At 46.3% G+C, this 15,120-nt stretch overlaps 1 protein-coding gene across 4 annotated transcripts in view; it reads left to right on the top strand.

The window, feature by feature from the left end:
- Window positions 1-15,120, top strand: part of SLC25A42 (solute carrier family 25 member 42) — a 147,223-nt gene that overhangs the window by 23,344 nt on the left and 108,759 nt on the right. Inside the window, exons 1-2 of one of the 4 annotated variants that reach the window (XM_085639356.1) lie at window positions 12,674-12,788; window positions 12,918-13,038. In XM_085639356.1, coding sequence (XP_085495482.1) covers window positions 12,955-13,038 — 84 coding nt within the window. In that variant the 5' untranslated portion in view covers window positions 12,674-12,788; window positions 12,918-12,954. Of the gene's footprint in view, window positions 1-12,673; window positions 12,789-12,917; window positions 13,039-15,120 lie in introns of those variants that run through there. The other 3 variants (XM_085639357.1, XM_085639358.1, XM_085639355.1) reach the window with 3 other exon arrangements.

Genomic DNA, 15,120 nt, shown 5'->3' with positions numbered 1-15,120 from the left:
CCACTTTGTTGCTGTTGGAGTGGAGTGCTTCCTCTGGTTTGTTGACCTTTCCCTTAGAGGTGGCCAACAGAGTTGCACATGGCACTGTTTATAGGCGTATTTCCATTGGTGTGGACAGTTGGCATTCTTACTTCATTTTTTGCAGTTATGTGCCTTTCTTCCTATCTACCTGCAATGTTTTCTTTTAACCATCCTTAATATGATCCTCCAATGATGGTTTGGCAGTACACTTCACACTCTACACTTCTTATGTATTGCTGACTCCTTTTTGCTTTGCTGTGTTCATTTTAACCACCACCTTGAGAATCATGGCATGCTAAGTTTCTCTAAGATAAATGTATTATTTGTAAATTGTACACATGCTACTTCAAGTGTTAAACAGAAGTAGTGCCGAAACAGATTTTTGTGGTTCGGCACTTTTACATAACTCCCACCAAGGTAATTCTGTTTAGTGCCGTCATAATGTTGAGTACTGTACTTAAAAAAAGAAATCTAAAATATTACCATTTTTTTTCTTTTTTTTTGTCCCATGTTCACATTCAGCAAGAATAACTCATTTATGATGTCTCTCTCCTGAGCATAATTTATAGTATATTTATTGTTCGTGTAATAGATTTAAAAAAAAAAATGAAAAAAACGTCACCAACAATTCTTTGAAACCAAACAACCAAGCACGTATCTGCATGAATCAATAAGTATTTGCTGCCATATTTTAGAAATATAGGCCTCGATGGAAGTGAGGCTGTCCTTGGGTTTCACTAATATTGCGGTTAATGAAAAATTTCCTTGTTAACCTGAAGGAAAGTTACAATTCTATTAAGGACGCAGAGGCGAGGATTATGCATTACTTTCTTCACTCTTTATTAACAGCATGTTTAAAGATAAAGTAAAAAACAACATATCACTGAACTACAACTCCCATGAACATTAGAAGTAACCATGGCCACCAACAGTCCAATCACATTGCATTCCATTAGTCCATATAATAATGCCGGTGTTGTAGTCCTTCCTCTTTCTTCGCTGGAGGAAGTTTAGCCCGTTGAATCCTATTGTGTCTTAGAATCTGAACCTAGGAAGATATGGATAAGGTATTAAGAACTCTCTTTTAACCTTTAACCAGTGTAATCCAAAGACAAAGCAAAGAAATGTACAACCAAATAGTATCATAAGACATGGCATTAATAACGAAAGAATGCAAGGAATACTGCAGTCTCATGGTAGACGTTAAAGAATAACAGAGAAACTGTGAACCATAACCAACAATGTCAATACATGATATGCAGTCGTAGCCATAAGTCACATCAGAACAAGAAGCAGTACTTTCCTGGCAATCACCGGAACTTGTCCATTGTAGCCCCATGAATGTCACTGTGTCAGCTCTCCGAGGGGGGGGGGCATAGGTGGAGAATGCCAGGGGGTGATAATCCTCGCCTCCGCGTCCTTAATAGAATTGCAACTTTCCTTCATGTTAACTAGAACATTTTTCATTCTAAGTCCGGACCGGAGGCGAAGATTATGCATTTTTAAAGCTTACTTACCACCAGTGCGGCTGCATCATGGATTGGTTTAAAATAAAACTTTTTGACAGTTGAATTGGATGACCAATCCGCCGCATTCATAATATCCTCCAATCTCCCCCCTACCTGGATAGCTTTGGAAGCCATAGCCCCCCCGAGTGGAATGTGCCCCAAACTCACTAGTATCGATGACCGCCTCTGCCCTGATCCATCTCGCCCACCTGGCAATGGTCGGGGATGACACCGCCTTTAATGGTTTTTTAATACCAATCAGAAGTTGCCATTCCCCGGGAGGCCCTACCCCCAATGTCATATCTCCGTAGGCTTTTAGGCATCTGACCACACACAACTTCGAAGATTCAGGAAAGGCTGGATAGGATACTGACCTGGTACTCGTTTCTGTTCTCCTTGAGATGTTGAATGTGACCCCCTCCGGGGTAAAAATTCTGGCAGATGGGTCCAAGGCCCTCCTTTTTGAAGATCTTTTGCACGAGATAAGGCAGAGCAGCATTGCCAAATTAGCTGATAAGATGGAGATGGCCCTGGAGAACCAGAACCAAAGAATGAGAATGGCCCAGGGGGACCATCAGGTGTTCGTCGTACCATGGAAGACGTATCGGGACGTCCCAAGATAGTTCTAGGAGAGAAGGGAACCATGCCTGCCAACGCCAGATCGGGGTGATCAGAATTATCGAGGCTCTCTTCCGACGAGCTTGTGCTGCCACACGTTGGATAAATAGGAAAGGTGGGAAGGCGTAGGCTAGGTCTGTCAACCAGTTTTGGAGGAAGGCATCCACTGCCTCACTCTCGGATCCGGTCTCCAGCTGAAGTATCTGGGCAGCTGGGTGTTCCATCTGAAAGCAAAAAGGTCTATCTGGCAAGGACCCTAAATGGTCATTAGTGCCTGGAAGACCGTTGGGTTGAGTCTCCAGTCACTGGCGTCTCTGGAGTGTCTGGAGTTCCAGTCCGCTATGGAGTTCTGCGTTCTGGGGAGATACTCTGCCGTCACCGAGATTTGGCAGTGGAGACAGTAGTGCCAAAAGTCCTTGGCAAGCTCCGCTAGGGCTCTGGATCGGTTACCACCCAGGCGGTTGATGTATTGCACCGCTGTCGTGTTGTCCATTTGTAGGATGCAGCATGGCACTCTGTCCCTCGTGAAAGACCGAAAAAGCAAAAGAGCCCACCAGAAGCTCTAGGAAATTGATATGGAGAGCAAGCTCCTCCTCTGTCCACCTGCCTCCCATGGAGGTCGATCCGCATCTGGCAGCCCAGCCCAGGCGACTGGGGTCTGACTCTATCACCAGATCCGGTTGAGAGCCAAAGATCGCACGTCCGTTCCAAGCTGTCGATCCACCACTGGAGGTCTGTCCTGACTTCCTGTGTCGGAGAGACTAGTTCGGAGTGAGTGAGTCCCTTCCGTAGATGGGATGCTCTTAGTCTCCGCAGGGCCCTGTAGTGTAGCGGTCCCGGGAAGATGGCCTGTATCGAGGAAGATAATAAACTAACAATCCTGGCCAGCTGGCACAAGGAGATTCTGTCCTGCCTGAGGACTTTGCTTAGTTCTTCCTTGATCTTGACGATATTTTGCTGTGGAAAATTGAGTCGCCGATCTGGAATCTGTCCTGAAGCCCAAAAATATCATTCTCTGCTGTGGGACCAGGTCCGACTTCTGTTGGTTAATTGTGAACCCCAGACGATGGAGTAGATTTATCGTGATATTCAAGTGGGTGATCAGTTGTACTCTGGACTGATCCATCAACAGGATGTCGTCCAGATAAATGATCAGCCTGATGCACAAGGTCCGTAGGTGCTCCACCACTGGTTTGAGGAGTTTGGTAAAGCACCATGCTGCTGATGACAGGCCAAATGGCAGGGTCTAGAATTCGAAAACCTGCTCCCTCCACTCCAATTGGAGGAGTCTGCAGTGCGGGGGAAAAATGGGAACCATCAGGTAGGCGTCTTTGAGGTCGAGACGCGCCAACCAATCGTCCTGTAGCAGAAGGTCCCTGAGGAGGTGGATCCCCTCCATTTTGAAGTGGCGGTAACCCAGCCACTTGTTGAAAGACCTGAGGTTGATGACGGTTCGAAAACCCTTGTCCTTCTTTTCTACTAAGAACAGGTTGTTTAAGAATCCCCTGGGGTGTAGCTCCGAAGGGCATATTGCGCCCTTGGTCAGAAGGTCTTGAACCTCCAGGACTATGAGAGATGCTTCCTGAGAGGAGAAAACCAATGGACGGGGTTTGACCGATTGAACTGGGGTTCCGTAGAACTCTATGCGGTACCCCTTTACCGTCTCCAGCACCCAAGGGTCTGAGGTGACCTCTGCCCACTTGTGAAAAAACAAGGTTATACCCGCCACACCCCCCCCCCCCCCCCAACCGAATAGGTCTTAACACAGATTGGTGCTTACCACTGTATCCGTCGGAGTTGTTGTGGGCCCCTCCATGGCCTCTGTTGTTTTTTCCTTTCCTGCCCCGAGAGGGGTAGAAGGTTCCTTGGCGACTGTCCTTCTATCCATTGTTTTGTCTTGCCTGGACTCTTCTAGGGCCTTGATAGGATTGGCGGCCGGAGGAGCGACCCCTGCCTCTTCCGGCCCTGCCAAAAACCTTCCCAGGGAAGATCTTTTTCATCGACGCTTGGGCTTTGTCAAGAGACAAAAACGTCGAGACAAACTTCCCGAGCTCCTTGACGAACAGATCACCGAAGAGGGATCCCTGGGCTACGGGACCTGCCTCAGATGACGAGAGTTCCCTCAACTTAGGGTCTATTTTCAGGAGGAGAGAATGACAACGTTCTGCTGAGAGGGTGCCCAGCAGACCTACCGCTCTCTGCGCCCACCCCGCTACATCATCTGTGGGAAGGGGTTGACCTGACTCTTGACTGCTCAGCGAGTTCAATGATCTTAGTTAGCAGACCCACAACGTCCAGGAGCTTGTCCTGGCAGGCTCTCCAGGACCTATCAATCCCCTTCTTGGGGTCCCTCATGTACTTACTGAAGAAGGTACACAGCTTGGAGTCTATCTCTGGGGTAGCTGTAACCTTGTCAGCCAGGGACGGTCGAGGGCATTCCGACCTGAGGTGAGCTCTCACCTCTTTGCTGAGAGGCTGTCTAATTTTGTTGGCCACGTACTCAGCCACTTTGCTGTCTGGAACCCAATCCGTAGTGCGCAGTCTAAATATACCCGCGGGGTCGAACATGTCAGAAGGGGCACCCTCCCCCAGTTCTGAATTAGAAGACTGTGGGCGCCAAAACCTGCCAGTCCTGCATCTCGTCAGAGGAGCCTTCTTCCTCGTCAAATTCACCCTCCCCCATGTCTGGAAACCCTTCTTTGGTGTCGAAATCTGTGGCAACCTCGTCTCTGGTAGTACCGGGTATGTCCTCCTCCTGGTAGGGTGCATCTCAAAGCGTTCGTGCACGCTTGTGGAAGACTTCAGTCAGCCGACTGAGGTCCTCAATGTACGACGCGTCACGCTTATTAGTCTTAAGTGAGTGAACCGGGTTCACCCCACTAGGCCCAGCCCCGTCATCCCCCAGGATCTCCGTGCCCTTGAAGACCTGGGCAGACAGTTATCAACGCTTTCGTGCAGGGGTGCCAGCGCCTGGGCAATGGCCCTAGAAAGGAGCTTGTCCACCCCTGCATGAATGCGCTGTTGGGGGAGCCGTTCCTCCTCTGAGGAAAGCGAAGGTGCATAATCGTGGTCCCCCTGCGACTGCATTGTTAGGGAGGGTAAGAGCCCCAGAATATAAATATAAATACGCCCCAATAAAATTAAGGGGGGCAGCCTCCTCGCTGATGCTCTCCAGATCAAGTCACCACCTGCCAGTGAGAAGGGAAGCCGGAGTAACGTCAATGTGTGAGAGGAAATCAGCAGAATGGGCTAAGCCCGTATTCCTTACCGCTTTGCGGTGTCAGGCAAGGGTTTGCAGGGAGGTTCAGGCACGTGCAGGAGGCCGCTCTAATCTCTCAGCGCAAACGTGACCTCCGGAGCGCTTCTAGCAGCTCTGTGGTGCGAAGAGATGCATTGGAGGCATGAAAGAGCGGAAAAGCCTCCCCTGCGGAAAAAAGAAGCGGAGGTAAGCCGCTGACTAAAGTGCGCTCGCAGAGCGTTAAGCCAGACTCGCAGAGCGATCACAATTAATACAACAAATACAGTAGTTCATCAAGCAAATCCCCAAACTATCCCAGGAAGAAGGAGTGAAGTGACTTAACTGACGGGGAAGCAGTGAAGAAAGAGAAAGGACTACAACACCAGCATTATTATATGGACTAGCGGAATGCAATGTGACTGGATTGTTGGTGGCCATGGTTACTCCTAATGTTCATGGGAGTTGTAGTTCAGTGATATGTTTTTTTTTGTTTGTTTACTTTATCTTTAACCCTTTCGCTGCCAGGCCTTTTCCCCCTCCTGTGCCAAGCCTTTTTTTGGCTATTTGGAGTAGTGTGCGCTTAGGCCCCTGTAACTTTTTGACCACATTAGGTATCCACGCCAAATTAGCGTCCTTTTCTTCCAACATCATGGGGATTCTAAAGGTACTCAGGGTTTGTGGATTCTCCTAGAAGGGTTACAGAAATGAGCCAAAATACAGCAACATTTTGTTTTTTTTCTCGGAAAAATGGGAAAAAAAGGGCTGCAATTGAAAGCATCTGGGTTTTTGCCTCCAAATGTTATCGAAAAAGGGTTTGTGGGGTTGAAATCGCCATTTTCCCAGCTTTTCGGGGATACCAGACTTTTGTCAGAAACCCAACATAGGACATAGCCTATTTTTGCTATTTTTTGTGCTTTTGACCTCCTTCCAGTTAATGGCAGAAATGGGTACAAAAGCAATAATGGATCCTGGAAAGCTATACATTTTCAAAAAGAAGACAGAATTCTGAATTCAGCAAGGGGTCATTTGTGTAGATCCATCAAGTTTTTTTTCTTATAGAAACTAACAGTTAAATCTAGGATAAATTGAAAATTAGTTGAAAAAAACAGCATTTTGTGTCAACGTTTTCACCTGTAACTTCGTCTAATTATGACAGCCCTTTGAAAGCAATATACCATTACATCCGCTGGACATTACTGGTTGTGGGGATATATAGGACTTGTAGGTTCACCAAGAACCCGACGAACCCAGAGCCAAAAACTGAGCAGCAACTTGCAATGGTTTTTTATTATGTACCGGGTATATAGTAATTACTCTGTAAAAATGTGTACATGGAAAAATCGGTATGAAAGACACCTATGTATTTCTGAAATGGGAACAAAATATAGAGTTTAGAAACAATAGATATTTGCACATTTCTGAAATTGGGAATACTCATACTAGCATGAGAATTATCAGTCATTTTTTAGAATGACTTCTTTTTTACACAATATCTTTCATTTGGAAGGCAGAAATGCATCGAAAGTCAATAGATAATAACAGTTCCTTTACAAATCTGAATTACCCTAAGTCTCCCGATAAAAATGGTACCTCACTTGTGTGGGTAGGCCTAGTGCCCGCGACAGGAAACGGCACAAAACGCAACGTGGTCACACCTCAATTTCGCAGTGAAAAATGACCCTTTTTTGGCAAAATGTCTAGCTGTAGGTTTTGAACCCTAGCTCTGCGGGCACCTTGGGAAACCTAGCAAACCTATACATTTTTTAAAACTAGACACCCAGGGGAATCCAGGATGCGGTGACTTGACTGCCTCCCACCTGGGTCTGTTACCCAGAATCCCTTGCAAACCTAAAAAATTGTCCAAAAAAACACATTTTCCCCACATTTCTGTGGTGGAAAGTTCCGGAATCTGCGTGGATCCACAAATTTCCACCCACCCCGCGTTCCCCAAAGTCTTACGAGAAAAACGGTACCTCACTTGTGTGGGTCGGCCTAGTGCCCGCGACAGGAAACGGCACAAAACGCAACGTGGTCACACCTCAATTTCGCAGTGAAAAATGACCCTTTTTTGGCAAAATGTCTAGCTGTAGGTTTTGAACCCTAGCTCTGCGGGCACCTTGGGAAACCTAGCAAACCTATACATTTTTGAAAACTAGACACCCAGGGGAATCCAGGATGGGGTGACTTGACTGCCTCCCACCAGGGTCTGCTACCCAGAATCCCTTGCAAACCTAAAAAATTGTCAAAAAAAACACATTTTCCCCACATTTCTGTGGTGGAAAGTTCCGGAATCTGCGTGGATCCACAAATTTCCACCCACCCCGCGTTCCCCAAAGTCTTACGAGAAAAATGGTACCTCACTTGCGTGGGTCGGCCTAGTGTCCGCGTCAGGCAAGGGCCCAAAACCAATTGAGGAGACATCAAACTTACCTATCACAAAACAACCTGGTTTTGCAAAGGAGGTCCCATGAGTTTTTGGCCCCGGGCTTGGCGGCTATCTAGGGAAACCTACCAAACCCACACATTTCTGAAAACTAGACACCCGGGGGATTCCAGGGAGGTATGGCTTGCGTGGATCCCCCAACGTTTCCTTACCCAGAATGCCCTGCAAACCTCAAATTTAGCTGGAAAAAAATCACCTTTTTCACACATTTTTGTGTGGGAAAGTTGTGGCATCACCGGGCTGACACAAATTTCCTACCACCCAGCGTTCCCCCGAGGTCTCCCGATAAAAACGGTGCCTCACTCGTGTGGGAGGCCCAAGTACCCGCGACAGGCAAGGACCCAAAACGTAGTGAGGCGACATGAAAATTGCCTATCTCAAAACGACCTGGTTTTGCAAGGGGGGTCACTTGGGTTTTTGGCCCGGTGCTCGGCGGCCACCTAGGGAAACCTACCAGACCCACACATTTCTGAAAACTAGACACCCGGGGGATTCCAGGGAGGTATGGCTTGCGTGGATACCCCAACGTTTCCTTACCCAGAATGCCCTACAAACCTCAAATTTAGCTGAAAAAATCACCTTTTTCACACATTTTTGTGTGGGAAAGTTGTGGCATCACCGGGCTGACACAAATTTCCTACCACCCAGCGTTCCCCCGGGTCTTCCTCAGCATCTTCAGGGTGTAGAAACAGAATGCAGTGATGGCGTTGACTTGTGCTGTCATGTCCAATGATTCTGAGATTCCTGGCGTGGGTGCTAGATGTGGTTCTGAGTTTGACTGGCCTCCAGTTGAAGTCCCATGGCGAGGTGTTCTTGCTGAAGATCATTACATGTGTCTTGACGGTTTTGAGCTTGAGACAGTTTACTTTCATCCAGTTAGCGATTATGCTCTTGCAGATGGTGAACTTATTTTATTTGTTGCCGGTCTTGCCTGAGATGGAGAGTCTGGGCTGCAGGTCATCGGCATATGAAAAGATCTTGATGTGTGCATGGGTGACTTTGGCCAGTGGGGCCTTGTATACACGGAGAGGGTGAGGTAAGAAATTAACCTTGAGGCACACCTCAGAAGTCTTTCCGGTAGTAAAGTAACAGGCTGGCAGCTTGTGTTCTCTCTGTTAAGAAGGAGCAGATCCAACTTAAAGCAGGTCCTTGGATGTCAGTATTAGTTTTAGATACCAATAATAGTTTTACACAGATTCTCCATTATATATCTTTTTTCAAATATTGGCACGAATCGGACATTTTACTAAAGGTTGCCTTAGATAAAAGGTATTTAACATTGCACATTAATTTAGGAAAAGGTTTTGCACATTTTCATTTTTTTGGCTACATTTCATTTTGAAAGCCATCACCAATCTTGCTTTGAAGCATCTGCTCATATTTGTATATAATTATTGAGAAATATAGCAGCATTGTAAGTAGCCGCAGATTATTAAATTTTGCTAACCTGTGAATACTTGAACCACCGTCAGTAATGCAAACCATGCACACAGCTCCATGCATTTCCTTAGAGCACCTAAAAACCAAAGACTTTGCTTCAATATACCATATAAGTTAGAGCAGTTTGTACATATGGGTACAAATCTTACCTTTATGACAGACACTCCTTCTTTACTGATCTATAATGTGCTATAGTAAACTGGTAGCCAGAGGGTTAGTGCTGAGGTAGGTTGAGTCTACTCGCCCAGTTGACAAAATAAACCTGTTGTCCTTGACCCCAAATATCATGTTGTAGGAGCTCGCCGATGGATATTTCACACTCGTATGGACATCGTTGACTGGGTTTTATTATTGATATAGGACTTCTGGTAGTCCAGTTTCTGAGGATGTACTCTTTAGAGTGTTTCGCTTAGTAGGCTTTGGGGCTTTCGAAGAAGTAGTCAGTGCAATAATGAGGTGAATGATTGCTGAAAAGTGTGTTTAAAATACACAAAGGGAAGATTTGTCTTGTTCGTCATCATTGAAAGACTTGGGAAGGACTGGGCATTCATTGATATACCCAAGATATTGTAACTGAGCAAGGCGAGTTGAGAACCTTGCCCTTCTGGAAAGTCAGCAGTAAGTCCACGAGAGCAGCTCCTATAACACATGTTTTGTAAAGCTAGCTGTCCAAGTGCAGGGAGCCACATTTCTGTGGGTGAGGCCACATCTGCCCATGTGAAGTGACTCCCTGCGGGGTTGACGTGCTGAGGTTCCCTGAGCTGGGGGGCGAGAGTGAGAGGACGCACTGTAGTTTATTTTGAGCTGTGACTCAATGGCTGGAAAGCAACCTTGTGAAGTGGAAACAAACATAGCTTTTTGTGGCAATGCAGATGAACACAGTAGGGAGAGTTTCCTTACCCTACCATACCTGTCGGATTTGGCCACCACGGCATTTGACCATTTCAGGCAAGTCTGGCTGTTCCCATGTTTTTTAAATGATTACATTTATTTCGCTTGTGAAGCTTTAGCATGGGATGACAGATTTATTTTTCTTTCTTTCATTTAATTAAACTGTCACATAGTTTACAAAATGATAACTGAAGACAAAGGAGTTGTGGGCGAACCCCTGTTAATTAAAATGTTGCAATGCTAGATAGTTCCAGATAATCAGGAAAGATCTAACCATGTCGTTAGCAGCCTTAGCAAGCAGTGTTATGGCTCCCAGTAGCCACCCCAAAAAATCTTAGCAATCACTGCTGGCAAAACTGACTGTATTTTTTGTTGCCAACTTGGAAATGTTGACCCACTTTTATGCTCTTCCGTGGAATAACCTTTTTTGCAGTCACTATACCTCTCTGTATTCATACATTTGAATAATCCAATCATCTCTAAGGAGATATATTAAGATATTTATCCTGAAGCATCATTTCATATTCATCTCAAATACCTCGTGCTCTTTCACCACTCTCCAAAACCCAAAGACTCTCTTATGAAATAGCAGCGTGAGTACATTCCTACCTCATCTAATTATCCCCAACATATATCAGTGCTTAATAGTTTTTATGTTGTTGTCTTATGTCTCAAATGTTTTATAAAGCAAATCACATGATGTGTTACCCTCCAAGGTATTGCTAAAAATAGACCTTTGGAACAGACAATAAAACTACCCTTGAGTCCTGTCACAAATTCTTGATCCTGCTTCATATCCAAATCAACAAAACGTGAGGTAATTACCTGACCACGACCACAAAAAATATCACAACAGATCTGTTTCTGCATATATTACTCTCTTTATCCAAACTCATGTCAACACAATATGTCAGTAGGATGCGTTAATAGTTGCTTTAATGTCCTAGTTTAATGTGACTGACAGACTGTGGTGTGAAGGCCTTTCCTGAACGTGCTGCGAATGTGATTGGAAATATGCCTTTTTGTGAAAGTGCTGAATGAACTCTTCTGATCTTTCTGTGGAGGGGGCATGGTTAGTGTGCGTAGAGAGGTAGGTAGGTGCATTGTAACAGTTGAGTGACCAGGAGAATCTGTGATGTGTTTCTGGGTAGATGATTGTATGAGTGACTTGTTGGAGCAAAGGCCAAGCTGATCAAACCGGCATTAATGCGGCAGAGAGCCTGGATTTCCCCATATAGTAAAAGGAAGGGGCGCCCACCACCTACCAGGGTAAAGGGTGTGAAAAAGAGATGGTAATTTGGTTTGGAAGGGGTGGCTAAGGCACAGACATGCCACTTGCAGCCGAAGCATGCCCAGGCTGGCTGATGAACTGTTACAAAGTTGGCTTTTTGAACCTTCTCCCGAAAGTTGTGCATCCTGCAAGAAATGAATATCTACCGCTTTCCGCAGGATCATGAACCTCTGATAATCATTGTTTAGGTCTCGCCTGACCCAGCGCATGCGCTGGTCTGGCGAGACTTATTGAGAGGGCTCCAAAAAGTGCTACCAGGCCAGCCTAGAGCTACAGTGCATGTGCGCACGCCGCGCTTTACCGCGATTACTTTCACTTTAGCGGCCGCACGGCATAGCCAATAGGTCTCGCTTTTTAGACCTTATAAGTATTTAGTTATGCAACTTTTGCATGGCTAAACACTTATAAGGTCCCAAAGGCGAGACCTATTGGCTATGCCAATGCTTGTTTTATGATTAAATTTCGGTAAGGCATGATTCAAAGTATCTGATGAGCCGTCTGCGAGTAGGGGAATAGTAACTTTAATAAAACTGTGGAATTGAAACTCAAGTGTGTAGATGGTAATTAAAGTCTTCAAGGTATAGTTGTATGGTGGTGTAAGGCCTTGAGTTCCTGGAGAAGGTTCAAGTCATCAGTCACTTGTGTCTGAGGAGCAGTGGAGCAGGTAGTGCGAGAGTGCTGCGCAATCGCCTGGACCTGTGCCCACAGGGTTCAGGTGAGGCCCTTCCTCCTAGTGGGACAATGCAGCAAGGCTGGAGGAAACTTCACTCTTGGCTCTCTCCTCTGTGCGTGGGGCCTGTGTTTCTTTCTCAGTCCACGCAGCTGGCGTGCTCCTCTGCTGACCATTGCACTGACCATCGCCAGTGTGTGCTGTGACTGCAATGTACAGGGCTAGCCAGTGACATGTAACGTAAGAAAACTAAAAATGATACATCCCTTCCAGATGGAATACTTTTAGTGGAGAGATGCATGTAAGAATAACTCGTGCACATTTAAAAAGAGTAGCATTGCCTGTGGTCCTTGAGAGCCGGGGGCAGGGTGTTTACCCTTTTATTTCTAGTCACTGTGAAGTTGCCCACGTTGGCGCAGAGTTCGGACACGTGTCCGGAGTTGGCTTGACTGGTGGGAATTTGAGGTGCCCAAAATAACAGCCTGTGTACGCCCCCATTACGCCAAACTTCCTAGAGGTCTTGCACAGAACCCCCGCTCGGGCCTTGGGTTTCAGGTTTCTGTGCTGCAGGCCTGTGAGGGAAGTACATGAGTGTTACGAGCTGCACATTACAGCGGCTGCCCTTGCTCCCTGGTTTCGTCCTCTGTGACCGGATCACCGTAGAAAGGGTTCGTGCATGTTTGTGGCCCATGTGGGGGAGAGCTCATTGAAGTAAAACTCGGTTTAGTGCTATCAGTGCAGACAGTGCTCGCCGACGGAGACGGGTCCACCTAACCGCTGCTTCTCTCTCCTTCCAGCAGACGCTTCCCGCCCCCTTTGGCGCCCGCGCCTGGTATGGATAATGGTGTAAAGGAGAGTAAAGCGGATTTAACCAAGAATGAGGTGCAGGCGGTGCTCCCTGCCGCGGTTCAGCCCCAGGTAAGGCGTTAATGTGTAAGTGCTTGGACACTGTTTGCATTGTGCTGTGTTTGTTGGGGGAGGGACGGTAGAAAGCAACCTTTCACCTACAGGACTCGCGAACGTGCACGAGCTTTGTGGAATTTAACCTTACTTGAAGGACCACTTGCTGCTAACTGCCTGTTGATCAAGTTAAGTTCTCAAGCAGCTGGTGGAACACCTCTATTTTCTGTAAATTGACTTTTGTTAAGAGTTCACATCAGAAAGGGTGGTAACTTTACTGCATGATAAAATCTCAGGAAGCGCGAGCTAGAGTCCTCTGTGCATCAAAGCATTAGCCGGCCTATATTGTGTGTAGTTTATAGGACGCTTGCAAGTGCCCCGGGCGTTTGTCGTGCATAGACTTGCAGATGACTGCATATTTGTCTCGTTGCTAGGACCTGAAGAGGACGGGCCGCGCTGAACTCACACTGGGGGGGGGGGGGGGGGGGGGATTTGTAGAACCTCCTGTCGGAGGGAGCGCGCTTTCACCTTTATTGCGCGTTTAATGGCCTGATCAGCAGCAGTGGCAGGTGTTGCCTGGACCGCCTCAGGAGGCAGTCCTCGAGATTTCATGAGTTTAAAGTCTCTGTAAACCAAGTCATGGCGTTTCCAATTGATTACCCCTGTAGTAATCTAGGGGAAGTTCAAAATGTAAATCCCATTTAATCCTGTTCCACTTCGAACATTGATAGTATTTATTTATGCATGTATCCATGTAGCAAACATGTTTTTCGGGACAATTGTGTAGATGATTTAAGAATAGCTTATTTCATGGAATGTCCTAGAATACATACGTTATAACTCTGTTTAAGGTTTTTTTTTTTTTTACTAATGGTCTGCCAATAATTTTACAACGAACATTTAGCACATCTTTCAAGTACCACACTTGTTGTGAGAACACCAGCACCATTTGCAATAGACTGCGTGTATGCTGTGTACGATCTTGTTCTAATTGGGGAAGGTCATTATAGCCACAGATATGAAAGTGCTGTTTTCATATTACCGTGGAGTCATGGTTTTTCTCTCTTCAGGTAATTGACACTTGCGATGGATACTTCTACCTGTAGATTTCTTACCTGTTTATTATCACTGCAGTTTCTCTATGCTCCCCGTTGCTGATCCGAAGTTTCTAGCTTTGATTTGTTCCTACACAGATATGTTCTCGGAGCATTTTCTTTTGAAAAACTGTTTGGTTCAGTGCCATGGCATGAACCCCAAGGCAATAAAAGAATGCAAGGCAAAACTCTTTGTTCCCCCCCCCCGGAACGTTTCCGTTCACGTTCCATTTTGAGGTCTCCCTCGAGAACGCACTCTTCCTCTTACTTGACACCCTCCCAGACAAAACAAAGGAAGCCCATAGTGCTTTCATCTCTATGCCAGTCGAGGTTCAAAGGTAAGTTTCCTCAGCTCACTCCATCCCCAAAGGAGTCTTCCTTGGAGCTGAAGCTTGTGGGAATCCGTCTGAAAGACCGACTCCCACAGTGCTACCTCCAGGGCTTTTGTGAGTCCCACTACAGCTGGTGCATTTTATGCTTCTGACACTTGATTATGCAGAATTCTCTGCACTGGGCGCTGATCCAGCCCTTTTTTCCACAAGATGATGGAGACGTTCCAGTGTGCGTTTGTCCCCTCTAATGCGAATCTAGGCCCCATTGGGACTGTTCAGGGCTTAATTTGGGGTACCACCAGTGAGTCCTCTCATTCCACTAGTATTATCTCTGGCGGGATCCATTCAGACACTGCAGCCTTTTCTAGTATGCCTTTAAAGGGCATTGCCTCCACCAGCGATTCATCTGCAGTCAAGAATAGAGGCGCAGAGTAAAGGTAAAGAGAGGAACGTTGCTCTATACGTCTGTGCTACTGGCAGACGCGCATTATATATTTGGATCTGACTTGAATCCTCCACAAATGCAAGAAAGGGTCCAACATGCCACCTATAACAGCAGCTTGACAGCAATTATGCTTCCACCCCCTTCCTCCAATACTGTGGGTGTCCTAGGATTGCAAAATGCGAGTGAACTTGACTCTTCACCTGACATAGGTTCAGATTAATGCCTTTGG

Source organism: Triturus cristatus, chromosome 12, assembly GCF_964204655.1.
Source record: "Triturus cristatus chromosome 12, aTriCri1.1, whole genome shotgun sequence".
Taxonomy (NCBI): Eukaryota; Metazoa; Chordata; class Amphibia; order Caudata; family Salamandridae; genus Triturus; species Triturus cristatus.
The sequence above is the reverse complement of the archived record's forward strand: the minus strand, read 5'-3'. Positions and strand labels throughout refer to the sequence as shown.